The sequence below is a fragment of the Panthera onca genome, chromosome E1 (assembly GCF_046562875.1).
Source record: "Panthera onca isolate mPanOnc1 chromosome E1, mPanOnc1 haplotype 2, whole genome shotgun sequence".
NCBI classification, from domain to species: domain Eukaryota; kingdom Metazoa; phylum Chordata; class Mammalia; order Carnivora; family Felidae; genus Panthera; species Panthera onca.
In genome coordinates, this window is record NC_138352.1 from 54909043 (window position 1) to 54933216 (window position 24174).

A 24174-nucleotide genomic window follows, 5' to 3' on the forward strand; every position below is an offset into this window, starting at 1 on the left:
TTAACAGGTCAATATCGTTCTGTGGGGGAATTCGTAAATTCGGTACTCCGCGCGTGGTTGCTCTTTAAACAGTTACAAAAAATAAATGTAGCCTTTATTACCAAGTAATAAAATAAAAGACATAATTAACTCTAGCATAGAGAAGCACGATGAGGTGATTAAATGAGTAACAAGTGTACGTTACTTTCTTTCTGGGGAAAGACTGGGTTTTAAGTATCGCAGTGCCTGGCATCGTAAGTGCTCAAAAATACAAATCCAACGTCGTTTTAAGCAGAATTAGGGATTGGCAGAACAAGGAACTGGCCCAGCTTAATGTGTGGGTCAACAGGGCCTAGGACTGCATGGGTCAAATGAGGGCTTCTGGTAAAAGAATAGAAAAGGGGAAGGAGTAAAGACAGGAGACCGGTCCCATGAGTTTTGGGGTTTTTTTAATACCTGACTAAAAATTAGTAGCAAACACCTCCTGAAATTTTAGCATTGTAATAAGATTACTACATGATAAAAAGGAAGCCATGAAAGGAACAGCTTCCATTTTATTTTATTTTAAGAGCCAGGGTGGGAGCACACTGGTAATTTGGTCCTGACTCCTAAAATCATTTGACTTCACCACTGCACTGCCCACATGGGAGACTATAAGCAGTGTAAAAGGATAGATACACTAGATCCGATCTACAAACCCAGGCTTCTCCTAAACTAGCTGGATTCAGAGGGGAAAAAAAAGCTGACCTGCCTTACCGTATGACTCGATAACAAGATACATTTCCATGACATAGTAAAGTCACTTACCGAACAAGATATTCTCACAAAGCTAACTTTTTAAAAAGCTTGTAAAAATTATACATTTATACACATACACACTACACTTTTACAGTTGAAAAGATAGTCCAAATAGTTCAACAGCTCATTTAGTGCTTTTTTGTATTGTTTTCCCTTCCAGATTCTTTGTCACCCCCTTTGCTCTGCCCTAAGTAGACATCATTCTGTCCCATTATCTACTAAACCCAGTAAATTCATTTACCCCACTAGGCGCCATCTACCTGGGTGACTCTGGAGGGAGGTTTCTGAAAGGTCCGGTCTATACCGAGGCACACAGTTTACACGGGTGGGAAAGAAGTGGCATAATCAGTATCACGACCACAGGGAGCAGCCCTTCCACGGCAGGACAAGTGCTCACACCTACATGGTCCAGTGCCCACTCATTAAAAACACAGTCAAAACCCACTCAGCACCCAGCAAAAGTTACTGAGGGTCCCATAAAGCGAGTCACACTGGTTCTTAAAGGAAGTGAGCTGTTTCGGGAATCGCTGGAGGAGAGTCACTTTGAACAGTGGTGGTTTGACAACTGTGGAAGAAGTCACTTGAACTCTTATAAAGAGAATTTTTAAGGGATCAGCAGCCTCCCTGGAAAATTCAGGAAAACCAACAAAAGAGGGGATGGTTTTCATCTTTTCATAAAGTTCTTCTCCAGAGCTATTGAGGTTCTCTGCAGAGAGTAGATATTCCGTTTTACCCGGTCCTCCAGGGAGGAGGTAGATGCACTCTCCAGCTTCATGCGACTAGGAACAGAAGAGAGGAGAATAATGTGAGTTACAAATATTTGTCAGCTGGTCAACTCTCTGGCAGAATTAGAAGAAACGGGTTGCCAGTCATATAGCCCATGTAGAAATACAAGCTCTTTTAAAAGCCCATGTAGATAACTTTGGAGTGAGTCCATTTGGAACTCCATTCTTTAAACCAATATCCCTAAGGGCAAATTTATCTGTTTTGGAAAGTAAGTAAAGCCTCATTGGAAAAAGGCCTCCTGAGAGGCGCCTGGGTGGCTCAGTCAGTTAAGCATCCGACTCTTGATTTCAGCTCAGGTCATGATCTCACAGTTCGTGAGATCAAGCCCCACGTCAGGCTCTGTGCTGACAGCGTGGAGCCTGCTTGGGATTCTCTCCCCCGCTCCCCCCCCCCCCGCCCTTCCCCTGTTCATGCAAAAAAAGAAAAAAAAAAAAAAAGGAAAAAGGCCTCCTGAGCCATGAACTCTTATTTAAATGGAAGGCAAGGAGATTCAATGAAAATACTAATTCACTTCTCCTCTCCTCAAATCAAAACCATCTCACTGTCTGGCTAGATGCTGGGAGTAGTAACAAAGGTGGCTTGGAGGCTGACCTCCCCGTTCTCTCTGCATAGTCACAGAAACACCAGGAACACGATGAGTGAGTCAGCTGCCCAACTGCCTCCTTGGAACCATAGCCATGAAAGCCTTTAGGCAGCAGGAAGATGCACTCACTGGATAAACCTTCCATCTCGGGAGCCCAGCTTCTCCAGCTTCTGCTCCCGTTCGTCATCCTTAGCGTGCCTCTTGAGGATGTTTAGCCTCTCTTCCTCCCGCCACTTGGCATTTTCCATCATCTCTTGCCGTTTTCGCTCTAGTTCCTCTGATGAGAGCTTTCTGTTGAACACAAAAACCATCAGGTCTACTTCTCTCCCAGCAAAAAAAACCAAACACTTCAGGGAGAACAGATATCAGGTAGGACCCCAGGTTCTCCATCGCACTGCTCTCTCCATGGAAATGCCCAACCCAGGGCCAAACTCAGCATGAGTTTCCTTCCTTCCTAACATCTTGGGTCAGGTGGTTTCATCCAAATTTCAAAGACTTGTAATGAAGGATTCCATACTCTCTCAATAATCCCTGGAGTGATTATTCTGAAACATTAAAAACAAAATATTCCCCCCCAAAAAACAAAATATTCCACTGTTTGCTCAACAACTTATTGGAGTATGGGGGACTAAGTTAGCCATGTGACTGTTCACATCTACCATTTACCCACTGGAAATGCTTAGAAATTCATGGACGCAGCCCATGAGTATACCACTTTGGGACTAAGCCAGAAGCCAGATGCCTGAAGAATTCAAGTCAATTCAACTTAACCTCAGAAAGTAATGGGTAAGTCTTTCCTGGCACTCATTGAAAATGAAGTCAGAGCAAGAAGAGGAGGTGATAAAGGAGCTCAATCACTATTTAACAATATGAGAAACCCGAATCCATTGCTTCTCAAATGGGTGTGATGTACCCATTTGGAAGATTCCCCTTTAGAGGTGCCTGGCTAACTCAGTTGGTAGAGCATGCGACTCCTGATCTTGGGGTTGTAAGTTTAAGCCCCATGTTGGGTGTAGAGATTACTTAAAGTCTTTAGAGAAAAAAAAAAAAAAGATCCCTCTCTAAGTTTATTTTTTTGTAGTAATCTCTACACCCAACGTGGGGCTCAAACTTAACAACCCCAAGATCATGAGTCGCAGCTCTTCAGATTGAGCCAGACAGGTACCCCATGAAAGATCCCCCTTTAAAAGAAAAAATAAGGGGTGCCTGGCTGGCATAGTCGGAAGAGCATGTGACTCTTGATCTCAGGGTCATGAGTGGAAATAACATCCCAAAATGCCAGCAGCCAGAGTTAGAGCCATTGGTCAGGCAACCAGAGGGTTTTTTTTTTTTTCCTCCTACAAAAATTTAATGGTTCCTGACAGGAGAACCAAAGGTAACCAGAGGGTATAAGAATGTCCCCAGCTAAAAACCAGTACAAAAAACCAATCTCCACCAGTAGACAAGCCCTGCCCATACACAATACAGTGATCTCAGCTTTTTTTTTTTTTTTTTTAATGTTTATTTATTTTTGACAGAGAGAGAGAGAGGGAGAGAGAATGAGCGGGGGAGGGACAGCGAAAGAGAGAGAGACACTGAATCTGAAGCAAGCTCCAGGCTCTGAGCTGTCAGCACAGAGCCCGACATGGGGCTCGAACTCACAGACCTTGAGATCATGACCTGAGCCAAAGTCGGACGCTCAACCGACTAAGCCACCCAGGCGCCCCAGATCTCAGCTTCTTAATGCCTAGGAAGACACAGTGAAATATCACCAAACATTTCAGGAAAGCCTCTCACATGAAAGCGACCAAAGGAAAAGGAAAAGAGAACTTAACAAAGATAAACCACGAAACTTTTAAAAAATGTACAATTCATCTTAAATAAAACTATTTAAAATTGGCAACAAAAAGTGAACAATTAAAAATCTCACTCAGAGGGGCGCCTGGGTGGCTCAGTTGGTTAAGCGGCCGACTTCGGCTCAGGTCATGATCTTGTGGTTTGTGAGTTCGAGCCCCGCGTTGGGCTCTGTGCTGACAGCTCAGAGCCTGGAGCCTGTTTCAGATTCTGTGTCTCCCTCTCTCTGACCCTCCCCCGTTCATGCTCTGTCTCTCTCTGTCTCAAAAATAAATAAACGTTAAAAAAAAAATTAAAAAAAAATCTCCCTCAGAGATGATAAATCAAAGATATTACATCATTGAAATGGGAAAGGCTTTTATTTGTTTTACTTTCTTTTAATTTTTTATTTGAGAGAGAGAGAGACTGCAAGCAGGGGAAAGGGGCAGCAGAGAGAGAGAGAGACTTCTAAGCAGGCTCCGGGCTCAGCTCGGAGCCCAACGCAGGGCTCAATCCCACAACCCTGGGATCATGACCAAAGTCGAAACCAAGAGTTGGATGCTCAAGAGACTGAGCCACCCAGGCACCCCGAGAAAGGCTTTTAAGAAGGAACAATCAGAACATACAAGAGCTCTGAAAAATCAGAGAGAACAAAGAAGTTATCAAAGAAATGATACAAGAACATTTCCCAGAAATAAAATCCGTTAAGTCAAAACTGAAAGAGGCAAATATTGACCCTAGAAAAAATATGAAACTCATACAAGAGATATAACCTCAATATTCTGCTTGGCAATGAAAAGTATCAATGAACAATATTTACATAATGGAAGAACATGAATTCACTTATTGACAAAACCAAAAACTGTGATATTTACCTAATGGAATAAATGGAGGGAGAAGAAATATGGGACTGGGAGTGTATATGAGCTCATTTATTCCAATAGTAAGAAAATACCTAATGTCTAAAATTGATGACTTAAGGGGCAGCTGGGTGGCTCAATCGGTTAAGCGCCCAGCTCTGGACTCTGGCTCAGGTCATGATCTCACGGTTTGTGGGTTCGAGTCCTGTGTCGGGCACTGTGCTAACAGTGCAGAGCCTGCTTGGGTTTCTTTCTCTTTCTCTTTCTCTTTCTCTTTCTCTCTCTCTCTCTCTCTCTCTCTCTCTCTCTCCCCTTCTTTCTTCCCCTCCCCTGCTTGTGCTCTTTTTCTCTCAAAATAAGTAAACTTAAAAATAAATAGATAAATAGGAATAAATAGATAAGTAAATATAAATGAATGAATGAATGAATAAATAAATAAATAAATAAATAAATAAATAAATGATGATGACTTAAGGGGTGCCTGGCTGGCTCAGTTGGTAGAACATGAGACTCTTGATCTTGGGATTGTGAGTTCAAGCCCCATATTAGGGGTAGAGATTACTTTAAAAAATCAAATCTTAAAATAAATAAATAAATCATACATACATACATACATACATAAAATTCATGACTTAAGAGACAGCAACATGTGCATATTTTTAGAGACAGGTAGCTGCCAAAAGAAACCGCTCAAAAAGCTGAAAGTGTTTGCCACTAGGCAGCATGACTGGAAGTGAGGTCAGGCAGAGCAAGGAACTGGTAGTTTCTGTAAGATTTTTTTTTTCATGTTTATTTTATTTTTGAGAGAAAGACAGAGTGTGAGGGGGGAGGGGCAGAGAGAGCAAGGGAGACACAATCTGAAGCAGGCTCTGGGTCTCACAAGGCACCTCTTGTGAGGAGATTTTTAATCGTTTTTAACTTTTAAAAATGTGTATTATTGGGGGTGCCTGGGTGACTCAGTCGGTTAAGCCTCTGACTCTTCATTTTAGCCCAGGTCATCATCTCACAGTTTGTGAGTTCAAACCCCTGCTTGGGATTCTCTCTCGATCTCCCTCTCCCTCTGCCCCTCTCCCCCACTTGCAGTCTCTCTCTCGAAAATAAAAAAAAATAATAACAATTAGGAGCCTGGGTGGCACAGTCAGTTGAGTGTCCAACTTCAGCTCAGGTCATGATCTCACGGTATGTGAGTTTGAGCCCCGCATCAGGCTTGTGCTGAGAGCGCAGAACCCGCTTCGGATCCTGTGTCCCCGTCTCTCTCTGCCCCTTTCCCGGTTGTGCTCACTCTCTCTTTAAAAATAAATAAAATGTTAAAAAAAATAAATAAAATAAAATAGAATAAAATAGAATAAAATAAAATAAAATAAAATAGAATAAAATAAAATAAAATAAAATAAAATAAAATAAAATAAAATAAAATAAAATAAAATAAAATGTATCTCTAAGGGGTATTATCTGATCAAAATAATTTAAGCCTCGATAATAACAGTAATTGTGCCTCTAAAATAATAGTAATTAATATAAGAGTAATAGCTTTATTTTTTATTGCCTGCAGCCACTTTTACTCTGGGCAATTTATAAGCCCAATAGAAGGAATTTTAGGCATTTCTGGGGTGTGACATCACGGTAGTGGTTTTTTGGTCTTGAGCACATATATTTTTAACTTATAAAAGGGCTGTGTTGCCTGTAAGAAATTTCAAAAGCAATCAAAACTAATATTAATTAAATGGGAATCCCAAAAGACCCCAAAAATTTTTTACAAGAAAAAATACAGTCTTGGCCCATAAAAATTACTTTATTTTATAATTTTTTTAACGTTTATTTATTTTTGAGACAGAGAGAGACAGAGCATGAACGGGGGAGGGGCAGAGAGAGAGGGAGACACAGAATCGGAAACAGGCTCCAGGCTCCGAGCCGTCAGCCCAGAGCCCGACGCGGGGCTCGAACTCACGGACCGCGAAATCGTGACCTGAGCTGAAGTCGGACGCTTAACCGACTGAGCCACCCAGGCGCCCCTAAAAATCACTTTAAATTAAGCATCTCACTATAAAAGAGAACCTTCATCTTTTCAGCCATTAAGAAAGTCATTTTAGATCACCAGCTAAAATACACAAAAGAAAGAGTTCTCACAGAATTCTCAATTATGGCCCTAATTTTTCTTTTTCTTAATTCAGCATCATCTTAAGTACATAAAATAAAACAACCTTGACCACTTGGAACACCAAACCAAAACAGACAATGAAATCATAAAGTCTATGCGTTAAAGTTTCTGTGCTTTTACTCCTGGGGAAGAGAGGTCTTGAGGGCTCTAAACCATTTATGTCACAAAATTCAACACAAATTGAAAGGGAGGTAAGGAAGGCTGATAAAATAAAACAAACTAAAGTGAGGGGCACCTGGGTGGCTCAGTCGGTTAAGTATCCAACTCTTGGTTTCGGCTCAAGTCATGATCTCACGGTTCCTGAGTTCAAGCCCCGCATCAGGCTCTGTGCTGACAGTGTGGAGCCTGCTTGGGATTCTCTCTCTCCCTCTCTCTCTACCTCTCCCCTGCTCATGCTGTCTCTCTCTCAAAATAAATACATAAACTTAAAGTGATGGTAGATGGCAAAAGAGAGAAAAACAAAGCAGGATCTGAAAAAGCCTGCTGCCCACAAGCCTTAAAACACAGAAACAAATACTTACACTCACGAGTATCTACCCTAAGAGCAGCATGAATTACAGCACAGCTGAAAAACTGCCAACTAATAATAGGTCAAATTCTATGTAACATACTCTGTCTGGGAAGGCAGGGAAGTATATAACGTACTTTTAAAGGTTGTCAGTCGGGGCGCCTGGGTGGTGCAGTCGGTTAAGCGTCCGACTTCAGCCAGGTCACGATCTCGCGGTCTGTGAGTTCGAGCCCCGCGTCAGGCTCTGGGCTGATGGCTCGGAGCCTGGAGCCTGTTTCCGATTCTGTGTCTCCCTCTCTCTCTGCCCCTCCCCCGTTCATGCTCTGTCTCTCTCTGTCCCAAAAATAAATTAAAAAAAAAAAAAAAAAAACGTTGAAAAAAAAAAAATAAAATAAAGGTTGTCAGTCAAGACTAAACCTTTCAAAAGTTTCTGTTCCTTGGAGACTCAGGTAGTCGGGCAATTAAGAGTTGCAAGGGACATGTAGGGTCTGCCTCTGTTTTAACACAGTGAATAAAAGAGGTGGGTATAGACTCTCGGCGGTTCTCAACGTTGGCTGCCCACCCCCAGAGGTTTTGATGTAGTAGGGCTGGGGTGTAGCTGGGTAACGGGATTTTTTCTTTTTTATGCTTCCCAGGTGATTCGAACGTGCAGCCAATTTGGGCAGTAAAAGGAAGTTCGCAAGAGTTGCCTGGCTCCTCTAAATTCTAAGAGCAAGACGGACCCCTAGGGACAGCCTTTCATGGGCACAACCAACTCCCCTCAGGTCCCAGGGCTTTATGTCCCTGTTCTGTCTGACCCACTACACACCCAACGTGAACACAGAGTCCATCTTAGGGTGTCGGCCCTCAAGGAGAGCACCCTGCTTCTCCTTCAGCTGGTGGCTCAAGAAAGGAGCACTCTCTCAAGAAAAGCTTCTCGGTGGAAATCTCTTGAGAGAATTAACATGCTTAGATGTCCAGAGACAGTCGCTTAATCGATTGTTCATCAAGTTAAAACTCTTACTTTGTCCTTTCAGTGTGCGCAGTGTAGGGAGGCGGGACAGACTGTTAAAAGCTGACAGGAAGAGGGGCCCCTGGATGGCATCTGACTTCAGCTCATGAGGTCAGGATCTCACAGTTTGTGAGTTCAAGCCCCACGTTGGGCCCTGTACTGACAGTGCAGAGCCTGAAGCCTGCTTCAAGTTCTGTGTCTTCCTCTCTCTCTCTGCCCCTCCCTTGCTCACGCTCTCTCTCTCTCTCTCTCTCTCTCTCTCTCAAAAATAAAAAAATAAGGGGCGCCTGGGTGGCGCAGTCGGTTGAGCATCCGACTTCAGCCAGGTCACGATCTCGCGGTCCGCGAGTTCGAGCCCCGCGTCGGGCTCTGGGCTGACGGCTCAGAGCCTGGAGCCTGCTTCCGATTCTGTGTCTCCCTCTCTCTCTGCCCCTCCCCCGTTCATGCTCTGTCTCTCTCTGTCCCAAAAATAAAAAAAATAAAAAAAAAATAAAAAAATAAAAAAAACGTTGAAAAAAAATAAATAAATAAATAAAATATTAAAAAAAAAAGCTGACATGAAGAATAAAAGCAGGTTTGGCAAAAAGGTGATGTAGGGGTGCCTGGGTGGCTTAGTCGGTTAAGCGTCCAACTTTGGCTCGGGTCATGATCTGACTGATGGCTTGTGAGATCAAGCCCCGCGTCGGGCTCTATGCTGACACCTGGGAACCTGGAGCCTGCTTTGGATTCTGTGTCTCCCTCTCTCTCTGCCCCTCCTCTGCTCACGCACTGTCTCGTTCTCTCTCAAAGAGAGAGGTTTGGGTTAAAATTTTTTTAATTAAAAAAATTTTTTTAATTAAAAAAAGAAAGAGAAAAGGTGATTTAGATTATCCACCTGCCCTGGTTTGAGCCACTCTGAGACTCAGGCCCGCAGAGTCTGAAGTTCACCTACGAGGCTCTTGACTCACCTGGTGTATCCAGGAGCATGGCGCCTTTGATAGACCTCTTTTTTAGGCGATGGGCTCTTAGTGCGGCCTCTCTCTCTCCTGTTGACCTTAGAGTTGTGCCTGGGACAGACACACAGAGGGCAGAAAGGAGAAAAGCCTTTTCAAGGTAGGGGCTTTTATCGTGTCCCTCAAATGATGGGAGAAAAGCTAACAGTCTTAGAATTACAATCCAAATTGAAGGGAACAGAGGGCAGAGGTGGAAGAAAAGCAAATACCTAAAGAAACAGAAGATTTGGTACTAAACTCACTCCAAAGAGCCTACATATATAAATATGTAGTTCTGGGGGACTGAGCTTTACATAGCGGTGGGGGAAAATGATGTAAAGGAAATAAACCAAAGGCATTTGGAAAAATGAATGAACAGAAACACCTGCGGTGAGCAACCCCCACCCTTACAGGCCATTTCCCAGTGAATTCCTACACTCACGGTTTGCTTGGCCTTGGGGACCATGACCTTCTGCCTGGGGATCGAGAACTCCTGTCCCGGGACCCTGCTTCTCTGGTGCTCTTCTTGCTGGCATGTCTGGGAGGTGAGTGGGAGGAGCTTCTGGACCTGGAATAATTCTTCAACCCGTGCATTCCCTTTTGCTTGGCCGTCAGAGGACTCTGCAGTCCCTGGCTGTGGTAGGAGTCCCTGATCTGTAGCACCAAGGAAAGGAAGAAAAGGTATTCAGAGGAAAATGTGCAGCTCAGGAGGAAATGCAGTGAAACAAGGAAATGAATGAGCAACGAGGGTCTGTACGAAGCTAAGTGGGCGTACCGATCCCATCGCACAGTTACCGCAGAGAACCACTCAAACTTAGCAAAGTTATCTGCAGAGTCCCCTAAGAGAATGTACCCACCCAGTCACCTCCACTGGCTTGGCGCTTCACCAAAGCCTGAGCAGGAGCAAGAGACAGAGCATGGAGAACAGGCCCTAAGGTTAAACCTACTATGGGAAAAAGGGATCCAGAGGGATGTCCATCTGTCAAAAGTCATCAACCTTGAAGCTTAAAATGCCTGCATTTCACGTAAGTTATCTGCAGAGAGACGGGCAGAACACCTGCAGGCCCCACTGGTGGTTTAGACTCTCCACTCAGAGGGCCCCCAGCCCCGGTCGGAGGCTCAAGGACAAGGAATGGGCCAGTTCCCCAGCGGTGCCCGCTTTGGCTGCCCAAACTCCCTTTTTCCCATGTGATGTCTGACTGGCTGCTCGAAATGCTCTCTGTCCAAAAAGGCTCTCAAGTTAACACATTCCCTGGTCCACGGTCACTCCCTCTGAGACGCCCACACCCTTACCTGTAAGCCGTATCCAGGGGCTTTGGACAAAACAGGGGAAGAATCTGCCGTCTTCTTTTGAGCTCTAAGAGATTAAAACACACATTCATTGAAAAAGAAAATGTATGAAGGTCCAGTTTAAATGTCTCGTGCTAAAACATGCCTCCTCCTGCTTCAGACGTGACCTTCCCCACTTCTATTACTTGGGAGCGTGGCTCTCGCTTTGGACTGTCTTTGGAAGATGCATCAGCACAGTCATGTTTTTCCTGTGAAAACACGTGGGCCTGGCTCTTCAGCCCCACCGCCTGAACACATTCTCCTCTCACCTCATGCTGCTTGCTATTCCAGCGACTAAGAGTGAGTCAGCGGTGACAGTGCTCACTGTTCCCACAGAGAAGGCACACAGAATGCGCCCAGATGGGCCCATTAATGCATTTAAAAAAAAAAAAAAAAAAAAAAAAAAGGCCTACATAAAACCCACTTCGGTCTTGGAGGAGTCATAAGCTGAGACGAAAGTCATAGCCAGGATGTCTGAGCTAAGACCTACAAGGCTACGGGCAGCCCTTTAGGGGCCATGCCAAGACCTCCAAGGAACTCTGGTGCTAGATGGCAAAGTTCTGTGGGCACGGGGCCCACGTACGAGCGTTCACCACTGAAACCCCAGTGCCTGGCAGTTCCCAGCCTAGAGCAGCCGTGACTACGTGGGGAATGAATGAGTGAATGAGTCAATGAGGGAGGCCCGCCCCCACGTGCTCACCTCCCCCGGCTGCGCTCATCCTGGCTGCTGCCGCCATCGCTACTTGAGCTTCTGTGCTTATGTTTCTTGTGCTTCTTTTTCTTCTCCTTCTTTTTCTTCTTCTCCTTTTTTTCCAGACTCATTTGCAACTACAAAACACCCAGAACATAACCATGCAAGATCACGAAGGCCCCTGTAGGTCCCTCCGAGGGGCCTGGTTCACGCCCGAAAACTACCTGACTTCGTCCTCTGGGACTACAGAGGCCCAAGACACCAGCGGAGTTTCCCCATCAACAAGAGGGGGCAAGTCTTACCTTGAGGGGTGCATAAACAGCCCCTAGACTACTGAACAGAATCTCGGGCGAGTGGGGCTAGGAATCTGTATTTTTAAACCATCCCCAGAACCGGTGCCTGGGAATTTCCAATCTGTCAGAGGAACTCCCAGCAACACCGAAAGCAATCGGGGACCGCAGGATCCAGCTTTCCATTCTCCTTGCCAACTAATCCAAAACACAATCGCGGAATATGTCACGTGAATGACAAATGGGCCCTCGAGGCTTGATATCACCTGATCCCCTGAACACACTGTGTGATGAGGACTTGCACAGGCCTATCCCATACTCCCCTTTTTCTAAACAAAACAAAACAAAAAAGACATCACATGGTGCTCTTCCAATCAAAAAAATAAAAGAGAAGATAAGCTTAATTGAGCTTGATAATGAAGACTGCATAAAATCACCAAGGGAAGGTCTCTAAAAGCGAGAATGTAAAAGCCATTCTGTCTGCCCTCTCACAAGGTAAGAGTGAATGGTGAGTAGTTCTCACGAAAAGTAGCTAAAAGGCACTCTTGGTGCCTAATTTGATGCACTGCTTACCAATTCTTTGATTTTCTTCATTTTCACGGGATTATTCAACACCTCTCTTTTTTTCTCCTCCTCCTTCTTCCTAAAGAGAAAGAGAACATTATAAAAATCATGACTATCTCTTTGGGGAAGGGGATTAAGTCATTCATTGTACTCTCCACAAGACCATCTATACAGCAATCGTTTTTCCAAATACACGCAGACAGGCCCTGTGTTAAAAGCTACATGATGGTGTGGAAGTCAGGACTCTTCCTCAAATCTGCAGAAGGGACTGAATGGTGTGGGGCAAGTCCACACTGGCTCCCTGTTGTACAAGAATGAGTATGGGGAATGCCTGAGTGGCTCAGTCAGTTGAGTATCTGACTTGGGCTCAAGTCATGATCTCATAGCTTGTGAGTTCAAGCCCGCGTCAGGCTCTGTGCTGACGACTCAGAGCCTGGAGCCTGCTTCGGATTCCGTGTCTCCCTCTCTCTCTGCTCCTCCCCCACTTGCTCTCTCTCTCTCAAAAATAAATAAACATTAAAAAAAATTAAAAAAACAAAAAGGAGTCTTACTCTCATTATTCATGAGGGTAAACTGATCAGCCTTCATGGAAGACAATTTGGCAATACTTATCACTGCCTGCACACTCTTTAACCAATTCTTTCCCAAGAATTTGTTACTGTATGGATATAATCAAGAGGTCCCTACAGAGTCGTCCATATTATAACAATGAAAATTCAGAAACAGGTTACGGACCTAATAAGAGAGTATTAAAAAATTATGGTATACCACACAATATCGACATAAAAAATGGTATTACAGAAACATAGGGACGTAGAAAGATGCTTGCTATATATAATTAGGTGAAAAAAAAGCTTATAAAATAATGTGCACAATATCTGTACATCAACTGTTCACAGTAGCATTATTCGCAATAGCCAAAAAGTGGAAATAACCCAAATGTCCATCGACAGACGAAGAGACAAACAAAATGTATACAACGGAATATTATTCGGCCTTAAAAAGGAAGGACATGCTATACATGGTATAACATGGACGAACCTGGAAGACATTATATTGAGCGAAATAACCCAATCCCACAAAAAGATAACTACTGTATGATTTCACCTATATGCTTATAGTAGAACTCGAAGAAAAGAGAATGGTGGTTTGCAGGGGCTGGGGCAAGGGGAAATGTGGAGTTCTTGTTTCATGAGTAAAGAGTTTCAGCTTTGTAAGGTGAAAACCTTTTTTTTTTTTTTTTAACATATTTATTTTGGGAGAGAGAGAGTGCGAGTGGAGAAGCAACGGAGAGAGAGGGACACACAGAATCAGAAGCAGGATCCAGGCTCTGAACCTGTCAGCACAGCTAACACAATTACCACAATTTAATTAATTATGAGGCTAACAAAATGGTGGGGCGCCTGGGTGGGTCAGTCAGTTAAGCGTCTGACTCTTGATTTCAGCTCAGGTTGTGATCTCGCAGTTCTTGAGTGCAAGTCCCCAAGTCGGGCTCTGAGCTGTTAGCACGGAACCTGCTTGGGATTCTCTCTCTCTCTCTCTCTCTCTCTCTCTCTCTCTCTCTCAAAATAAATAAATTTTTATACAATACCTTTATATATATATATCTATGCAATACCTTTAACATGTAAATAACTTTATTTATTAAAAAAAATTTTTTTAATGTTTATTTATTTTTGAGAGAGAGAGACAGAGTGTGAGTTGGGGAGGGGCAGAGAGAGAGACAGGCACAGAATCTGAAGCAGGTTCCAGGCTCCGAAATGTCAGCAAGAGCCTGACGTGGGGCTCGAACCCACGAACCGTGAGATCATGACCTGAGCTGAAGTTGGACACTCAACCGACTGTGCCATCCAGGTGCCCCAATATGTAAATAACTTTAAAATGTTTTCAAAAGAAGAAATATAAATGACAAAGGTTTTTCAATGTTCAACCTATCCACTTGAAATAAAATCCTGCAAATTAAACCAAACAAATTTATACATATGGCAAAATGCAACTCCACTTTGATACATACACATTAGGGTTTCGAGGCAGATTCTTTTTAAAGGGTTTGGCTGCACAAAAAAGGAGGGCCGGGGGGTAGGTAGAAGGCCTGTTCACCTACCTATCCCACGATAGACATATCCCCAAATTTCCAAGAAGCTGCCAGCCTTTCTCATCTTTTTTTTTTTTTTTTAATTTTTTGAGAGACAGAGAGAGAGAGAGAGAGCGCGAATCCCAAGCAAGCTCCACACTATCGGCACAGAGCCTGGTGTGGGGCTCAATCTCACGAACCACGAGATCATGACTTGAGCCAAAACCACCCCTAACCAACTGAGCTACCCACGTACCCCTTACCTTGCTTCTATCCCATTTTTTGTTCAAGGGCCAAAGGTAAATGAATAAATCTGGTCTGCCCTGGTCTACTTGCCATCTCTTATCACGTGGCCTAGATAAGACACACTAGATGGAGCCTCCTTCCCAACATCAGGGAGCCCAAATGGAGACAAATCCTTTTACAGAGCAGACCAAAGTCAAGAGGAAACCGACTGGAAAGCTGAGCAGCTATGAAAAAACCCTCCCCGGCCCGTCGCCAGTACCTGATGATGAAGAGCGGGTCCTCCCGGATTTTGCTGGCCATGTCGAGGAGGGAATTGGCACCGGATGGGGCAAAAATGGAACCTGGGAGCAGTCCTGTCTCTGAAGAACAGCCTGCCTCCTTCTCCTCCATCTTCTCAAAAACGTACTTGTCAATGGGGCGCCCCAGCAAGTACTCATCACGGTTCACCATCCCACCAGGACCCTGATACATCCAGTCCAATTTTTCTTCTTTTTTCCTAGGTCAAGACAAAAAAAAAAAAATACAATCAAAGGAAGTGTAGGGCTCTTGCAGACCTACACATACAACCCCAACACGAGGGAGAGATGGCAGCTGGCAAGAGCACGACTCATTCTCCAAGCACCTAGTAGGGACTAAACGCTGTGCTCCTCGTGGCACATGAGAAGAAATGGTGCTTGCCGGCATGGAGCTCGCCATTCCGTGGAGAGATCGTTCCTCCACACTTAAAGCAATTTCTGTGAAGAAAGTATCCTCCCAGACATGGACGTTTGTTCAGGGCTTCTCAAGCCTCCTTTACAAAGTCCTTATGTTACGCTTTCATTTTGAGGATAATCTGAAACAATAAAGAGATTCTGCATCACCTCATGACCGAGAACAGTTTCAGGGAGCACGTGTGCGGTTGTTCGAGGTGTCTTTTGGAGCGTGGGCACAAGCAGGAATTCCACATGTGAGATAACTCAAGATGATGAGAAAAGACCAGAGATAAGTGAAGAAGGAAATTATGCTTTCAAGCCAAAAGAGAGTTATCAATATCAGTAATGTCAGTCATGTCTGATATTTGCCAAACAAACATTGCCCTGTGCTTCTGAGGGGGAAAAAATGGTGGGAAAACTGAACCTTCCCACAACAGACGGCAAAGGCACGCCAAATTAAGTGCATGCGCCGCAGCAGCCGATAGCACGTTTACACTGCGAGCGGCTAAGTAGCTTCATCAAAAGCAGTATTACCTGTAACATTAAATTCAATGTTTTTGAATATGGCTTTTCAAAACTGGCGTATCTATTTTTGTTTACGATTATGTAACAACTATGAGCATAAGGAAAGTCTTCTTAGTTAAGTCTTTGGATATTTTTAATAAGAATATTTTAACCCAATAATGGAGGGTCATAATGCTTTCGTTTTAGATTTGTTTTTGTTTTTTTCCCCATTAAAAGGAGCGGTTTGAGAAACCCTCTAGTCTATAATTAAAAACTGATTGTGGGCCACTGGGGTCGGGCTCCACCCAGCTTGCCCAGCCTCACTCACCCCACTGGAGTCAAGAAGGAGGAGTATAGACAGGGCCGCGCCCTGGCGAACTGTGGGAGACTGTGGTGGGGCCTTTACAATGAGTACCGCAGGTAGTGGAGTCTTTCAAGCAATTAAAGGTTCTTGCCATTCTCCAGCTGGAATAAACCAGCGGCTACAGGAGACTTTGACAGCTATTAAAATCAGGCCTCCGCAGTTGGGAGGTAGCTTTGTAGTTTGGAGAGGTCTGTTTTCCACGATCGATTGTTGTGTGGTTCAAGATAGAGGGAACGAAGGCCTCTGAAACTCCATCACGTGTGCTGCCTTGATAGGGCAGCAAGAAATGGACCAGTGGCCATGGTTGTTGGGTCAGCTGTGATGGGTGATCCAAGGATTAACTGGACGAGCTGGCATCTGGTTGACAAGATTTGCTTTTGTGCAGTTTCTTTTTTTTTAAATGTGATTTATTGTCAAATTGGCTTCCATACAACACCCAGTGCTCATCCCAACAAGTGCCCTCCTCAATGCCCATCACCCACGTTCCCCTCTCCCCCACCCCCCATCAACCCTCAGTTTGTTCTCTGTATTTAAGAGTTTCTTATGGTTTGCCTCCCTCCCTCTCTGTTTGTAACTTTTCCCCCCTTTCCCTTCCCCCATGGTCTTCTGTTAAGTTTCTCAAGATCCACATATGAGTGAAAACATAGGATATACCTGTCTTTCTCTGACTGACTTATTTCGCTTTTGTGTGGTTTCTCAACGGTCCTTAGTTTGTTGAAGACTCCTCCCAGTTGCCTTCAACCCAGTGACCACTCTCCCCATTGGAGACTATATGGACAATGCCAATAGGACTTCTTTCCCAGGACTTCTTTAACAGAATAACTTACAGTTCAAGAAGGATTTGGGAAGACCAAGGTACAGTCTGTTTTTAAACCATAGGATAACTATGGCCAAACAGGCTATGAAGAGACATTTAGCACACGGTGCGGGGCGGGGGGGGGGGGGGGGGGGGGGGGATGAGGTGTAAAAAGAGAATACATTTCTTTATCCACCCTTGGACTGTATTTGTGACTAAAGTAAATGTCCAATAGCATTAAAATAAAATATATAATAAGTGCTTAGAAGGTCAAGGACAAAGGGCAAATAACCGTGAAACATGGCCACCATTTCCTTTGGGACTTCTGTGCCTGGGGCGAAAAAAAAAAAGAATTGATTGTGAAAGGCAGACCACTTCAGATCTTAAGGAAGTCTGAGTAGGAAGATCAGTGTTGCCTAGAACATTCTAGGAAGCTCACTTTCCTGAAAGGCCGTATAACATTAAATAAGACACATCAGGCATATGATGTGTAATGCTTTGCTGAATAAAAATTTCAAGAGGCACCTGGCTGGCTCTGTCATAAGAGCATGCAATGCTTGATCTTGGGATTGTGAGTTTGAGCCCCATGCTGGGTGTAGAGATTACTTTAAAATAAAAAAAAAAAAAAAAAAAGAGAGAGAGAGAGAATTTCACATTTTTTTTTTTTTTTTTACTTTTGGTTAGTGGGAAAGCAAACTCTTATGACTAGTGAGTATTGAATCTAAAATTGGTATCTGTTTGAAAATCAAAGGTTCACAAAGTCTAAAATTTCACATAGAACAATGTGTGTTCACTTTGTAAGCTGCCCAGGAATTAATTTGAATGTGTGAAATTTATTTACATTCAATTATTCGTTTTTATTAAACATTTTTTAAAATTGTTACTTATTTTTGAGAGAGAGATGGAGCATGCAAGAGTCAGCGGGGCAGAAAGAGAGGGGGGGACAGAGAGTCCAAAACAGGCTCTGCGCTGACAGCAATGAGCCCAACGCGAGGTTTGAACTCATGAACCACGAGATCATGACCTGAGCTGAGTTGGTTGCTTAACCAACTGAGCCATCCAGGTGCCCCTATTTGCATTAAATTATAACGTAGGTGTCTGGTTGGCTCAGTCAGTAGAGCATGCAACTCTTGATCTCAGAGCTGTGAGTCTGAGCCCCCACATGGGGGGCAGAATTTACCTAAAAAAAAAAAAAATTTAGGGGTACCTGGGTGGCTTAGTCAGTTCAGTGTCATGATCCTGGGGTTGTGGGATCTAGCTCCACTTCGGGCTCCGTGCGGAGGGTGGAGCCTGCTTAAGATTCTCGCTCTCTCCCTCCCTCGGCTCCCTCCCCCACACACTCTCGCTCACTCTATAAAAAAAAAGAGTAAATTTTTTTTTTTTGCTTTATAGGCTTTAATTTACATAAAGCCTATAAAGTAAAATAATTTAAGGCGTGTCTACAGTACCAAAAACCATAAAACTTCATTCCCTTATCTCACTGGATATATTAATGTCATATTTTGTTGTATTTAAAAATTCTAAAATTCTTTTTTTTTTTCCAAATTTTAAAAAATCTATTTTGAAAGAGACAGAGACAGCGCAAGTGGGGGAGGGGCAGAGAGAGAGGGAGAGAGAGAATCTCAAGCAGGCTCCGCACTGTCAGTGCAGGGCCCAAGGCAGGGCTCGAACCCACAAAGCCGTGAGATCATGACCTGAGCCGATACCAAGAGTTGGGTGCTCGAGGGACTGAGCCACCCAGGTGCCCCTAAAAACTCTTATTTATTTTAAAACATTCCAAGTTTCATACTTGAGTCAGAAGGGCCTTCTCCCCAATCCATTATCCTGAACGTCCCCAGGGCACCATGTCCCTAATGCCATTTCCATGAAGTGAAACTAAGTTTCACGTACACACACAACCCTGAATGTCACAGACCCTGTCATGAAGTATTAAGGAAGAGCCCTAGATACCCAGTGGGGAGAGTATGCCACAGGGCACCCCGGGGACTTGCCCACAAGGACGCGAGCAAGGCAAACGTACGAGGAGAATGAACAAGGAGACGGGGCCGATTACCCCATTTCTGGCTCTGTGTTGTTCTCGCAAAACTCAAGAATGCGCTGTACGCTTTATGCTTTGCATTTTTCTCAGAACACATGTCCTCCCACCTCAGTTTATGAGACGGGTAGCCTGATAATTATTTGCTATTCCTATCCCATATTATACAAGAGGAAACTGAAATAAGGTAAAACCGAGTGGTGGGACTGTCCACGCTCACGTAGCTGTTACTGACAGACGCACCATCTGTCTCCCTCCACGAGGCCTCACTGCGCCCCTGAAATGAGTCCACGGTACGTAAACAAACAAAAGCAGGTCTGAGACCTGGACACGTCCCGAGGGGCGGGGTGGGGGGCAATCATCCTCAGGCCTGGTTATTGGTCGATCGCCTGCCACAAGCCAGGCCTGCGCTAGGCCCTTTGGGTGTCATCTCATTTGATCCCCCACAAACCTTGGGAACTGGACACTCTCCCTTCCTTGGTCCTACCGAGGTCACCGAGGCCCCGAACTTGCTCTCGGTGCCACAGTGAGGTCAGGACACCCCAAGCCAGCCTCAGCGCTCAGGCCGGGCCGACTCCCAAACCCATGCTCTTAACCAGCAGGTCTGCAGCCAGAGGATGATGCCGCTGGGGGCCGGTCCTGCACCCTGGGACACCCACAGCCCCGCCGCCTCCCCGCAGCCCCGGCTGCCCCCTCACTTGACGGCCCCGACGTCCTCGGCATAGCGCTGCATCTCTTCCCGGGCCCGCTCCTCCCGCAGCTCCCGCTGCAGCTCTTCGATCTTCTTCCGCTCAGCCTCATGCTTCTGCTCGGCCTTCCACACCTTCTCCACATTGCGGAGGGTCTGGGGGTGCCAGCTCTTCTTCAGATTCTGTGGTGGCGAAAGGAGGGAGAAGACGATGAGGGGAGCCGGTGGGTGCGTGGGCCCCACCACCACCGACCCCTCTGCTCCCTGTTCGTGCCAGGGCAGACATCTAGGGGCAAGGCATCGTTCACAACGGCGAGGTTGGCCCCCACCAATCTCCCACACATCCAGGGGTTCTGTTCAAGTATGTAAGGCGTCAGGCCTTGTCCGGGTTCCCTTTGAACACTTTTCACTCGGAATGCACACGACTTGGACTTCCACGGGCCATTCCTGAACTAAGGGTTAGTGATGACAGTAAAGGAGGAATGGGCAGAGAGGTGGGAAGGTAAACTCTAAAAGGCAACAGAACTCAAGTGCCTTTGGCAGGGGACCTTTCATTTTCACGAACACAATCTTCCTTCTCTCGAGTCCACTTAACCTGCCTTCACCTTGGTTTACAACCCCAACCTTTCGTGGTTTACAACCCCACTGAGTACCTCTTTCACCCTTCCTTCCTGGGACTCTCCCCTTGGTTCTGAGCTCCCCTTCGCACTACACCTGGACGGACTTCAAGAATGCTTCTCCTCTCCCGCTTCCCCATAAACCACTACTTTGGTTCAGCTTCCCAACCAGGGAAGGTTTCCTGGAAGCAGTGATCATCTAAGGACAACTATAATTTAGCCCAGTGATGTAGGAAGCAGGGTAGAGTGGGGGCAGATTTCCAGAGGGAACAGCACACACAACCGCAGGCCCAGCGGCAACAAAGAACACAGCACAGATGATTTCGTGTGGCTAAAGGTGGCATGCAAGCTGATGAAGGGGGACGGGGCCGAGGGGCACGGGCAGGGGGGTCCAAGATGAAATCAACAAAACCAACTAAGAAAGCAATAGAATAAGGGCCTTATAAACCATGTTAATGGAGTGGGCTTTATCCTCTGGACAGTAGGAAACACTAAACAGGGCAGGCATGACTAGCTATCATGTGAAGAATGGATTGGAGAGGGCAGAGACTGGAGACCAGGAGACCGGTTAAGAGGCCTAAATGAGAAAACCAACACAAGGTATCTGGCATGGAGAAGGTATTCAGTCAATGAGGGCTCTCTTTTCTTTCTTTTCTCTCTTCCTCCTTGTCCTTCCTTTCCCTTCATCAGGTCACTCAATCCCCTGTCCCCACCCCATCCCTGGCCTTATCCTACTGGTCTTCCTCTCTCTCCTTTAACATGGGTGATCTTGCCCCCCCCCCCCCATGCACTCCACATTTGGCAATGTCCAGACACATTTTTGGTCGTCCCATCCAGAGAAGAGTGCTACTGGTATCCAGTGGCTAGGGACCAAGAATGCTGCTAAACATCCTACAATGCATAGGGCCATCATCCCCACCCCCCCCCGACACACACACACATACACACACACACACACACACGCAAAACAAAAAGTGGTGCCTGGGTGGCTCAGTCAGTTGAGCATATGACTCTTGATTTCAGCTCAGGTCATGATCCCAGGGTCATGGGATCGAGCCACACTCAGCGTTAGAATTAGGTGTCATTCTAATCAGTGACACCTAACAAACTCTAATACAGATACTGGATACGTAGAATTGATCTATTTGCTGATTCAATCAGCTACACTTTAAAGAGATTAGCATCTTTCTGACCTTGCACCATGCCGTTGTGGGTCTTTTGCCCCGTCGGGGGCTTCAGCACCCTACAAATGAACTATGCAGTTCAAGAGAAATTGCCACATCACTTATATTTAAGTGCCGTAAATCCAGAAGAAAGCTCTGTCACTACAGATCAGAATGAAGCACTGACGAGGAGTGGAAGTCAGAAAGGTGGACATGAAGAAGATCTCTTCAGGTTTAAAACAGACCCCTGGATACGGCTCAAGGGCAAAGAGAATGGGGCACAAACCACTCTTACTATAGTCCAAAATATGACTGAACTCCCAGCTGAGGAAGAGAGAAGTGTCCCAAGACAAGACATACAAAGTAAAGCTTGCGTGACTCGATATCTGCCTCCTTTCGTAAGCATGGTTCCACCACCACCACCACCCCCTCCCAGAATTTCCAGTCGGGAGAGTCCCCGCCAACAAACAACACAAACACCTGCCGCCACCGTTGGCGACACGCTTCGCACACCTTTCCAAGTCTCCGCCCTGTCCCTCCGTGGCCCCAGAGATCGGTCCCCTCTCCAAGGCTACGGCTCCCTTCTCGCGAAAGCACGGCTGTGTAGCCATGGTCACCCACTCCCACACCCTCCAATTTCCGTCCCCAGACCCGGTCGGTCTCCCGCTCAGTCCTCTCCCGCCCAGGCTTCCCCCACTTACCAGATCTCCTCCCCCCATGACGACGGAGAAGTTTCCTCTCCGCGCGGACCTGGAGGATTCAGGAGGGATCCGGAGGAAACGCAGACAAACAGTTCAGCTGCGACCTCCCCGGATCTGGTCTCGGAGGCCACCGGCTGCCACTTCGACTGCCAGATCTAGAGCCCACTTCCGGGAGGGCGTCCTATTACAGCGTCGGCGTCTCGGGATGATGACGTTGCTCACTCTGACGCGCAGCAGCGCGAGCGTCACGGCCAGTGACGCCCAGATTGGCGGCGCCTGCGGTCGCGTTTTGGGCGTCTTGGTTGGCACCTCACCCGGTTTCGCGAGCGCTGTGTTGAAACGCCGCCGCTCGGTCCAGTTACCAGTCGGCCGCGGGCTGCGCCCCGCGGTCCTGTTGCCATGGCAGCGCGCCACGACTCTCCTCCCGGCTCTACCGCAGGCCGCACCGGGCTTCTGCCCGCAGGGCCCCAGCGCCGCCCAGCCTACGTCTGTCTCCTCTCCCGGGCACACCTCCCCGCAGCGGCCTTTTCCAAAAAAATAGCCCGCACTCCCCTCCAACCTCCACGCAGGGTCAACTCCCTTACTCCAGGCCGAGTTTACTGAAAGAAGGAGAAAGCATCGAACCGAACTTCCATCGGCTTCCCTGCACCAAACCTTTATTTAAAAAAAAATAATAATAAAATAAAAAAATTATTTTTTGTTTATCAAATAATCTCTACCCCTGGGCTCGAACTCACGACTCTGAGAGACCAAAAGCCTCGTGCTCTACCCACTGAGACAGCCAGGCGCCCCTCCCTGCATCAAACCTTTAAAATGCCAGCTTCCCCATTTCCTTTCCCTTGGTTTACGTTGGAAGGGGCGTCGTTCCTAAGGCGGGGCGGTTCATCACACTCTCATCAAAATACTTTTCACTTGACTTCTCCGCACCACTCTCTACAGTGTTGTTTTCTTCTGTAATCCCTTCTCAGGGAGCATTTTGTTCCTACTTCATCTTGCCTCTTAGGTTCTGTCTTGGGTCTTTTCACACTAAATGCTCTCACTGGGTGATCTATTTCATCTACTCACAGGGCTTCAGTTACCATCTATAAACTGATGGATCCCAAATTCATTACCTCCAGTCATATTTATCTTTCAAGCTCCAGGTTTTTAAGCCTGGCTATTAGATATTTCCAGTTGGACATCTGGGAGGCACATAAACTGAACTTATTATCTAACCTATCCGTATTTCCCCAACCCACCTCTTTTATCCCTTATTTTTACCTTATTATTACTTATTATTACCACTTCTATCTTGGCATCATTCAAGACCTCTCCCTCCCCTCCAGCATCCAATCAGTCAACAAGATCCTCACTGCTAAACATCTCTCACATCTATCCACCTCTCTATCACCATTCACCGCCAGCTTGGTTCAGACTACCATCATCCTTCCTCTGGGAGAATTCTTATGTCCCTTCTTTCAGTTTTATCCCTTACGGATCTACGCATGACTTTATACTGAGTGATCTCTCTAAAATGCAAAACGCTGTATCAATCCCCGTGCTTTAAAACCTTTTATAATTCGGCATTTTTCATACTATAATGTCCATATATTTGTTTGTTTGTTTTTAGAGGGAGAAAGCAAATGGAAGAGAGAGAGGGAGAGAGAATCTTAAGCAGTTTCCACATTCAGTGTGGAGTCCAGCCAGGGCTCAATTCCATGACCCTGGGATCATGACCTGAGCAGAAATCAAGAGTCAGAACACTCAACCGACTGAGACCTCCAGGTGCCCCTAAAGTCCATGTTTTTAACATATCTAGGCCCTTCATGATCTGTCCCTTCTTAACCTCTCCAGCCTCATAAGACTTCCTACCCCTTATTCACTGTTTTCTGGCAGGAAAACTTTTATCTCCCTGGCCAAACACTCTTAACATATTTTAAATAGCTAATGCATTATAAATACATTTTAAAAGATGCAAAAGGCAATACAATAAAA

The 24174-nt window shown here is 45.7% G+C and overlaps 1 protein-coding gene across 1 annotated transcript; it reads right to left on the reverse strand.

Moving 5' to 3' along the window:
• Positions 1-72: 72 nt before the first annotated feature.
• Positions 73-22406, reverse strand: CWC25 (CWC25 spliceosome associated protein). The gene is made up of 10 exons (XM_060646225.3): positions 22201-22406; positions 19730-19902; positions 14900-15136; positions 12330-12399; positions 11476-11603; positions 10740-10803; positions 9889-10100; positions 9423-9521; positions 2276-2437; positions 73-1556 (listed from the first exon to the last, which is right to left on the reverse strand). The coding sequence occupies exons 1-10, from the start codon at positions 22216-22218 to the stop codon at positions 1442-1444; spliced, it is 1278 nt and encodes a 425-aa protein (XP_060502208.2). The 5' UTR covers positions 22219-22406; the 3' UTR covers positions 73-1441.
• Positions 22407-24174: the final 1768 nt, after the last annotated feature.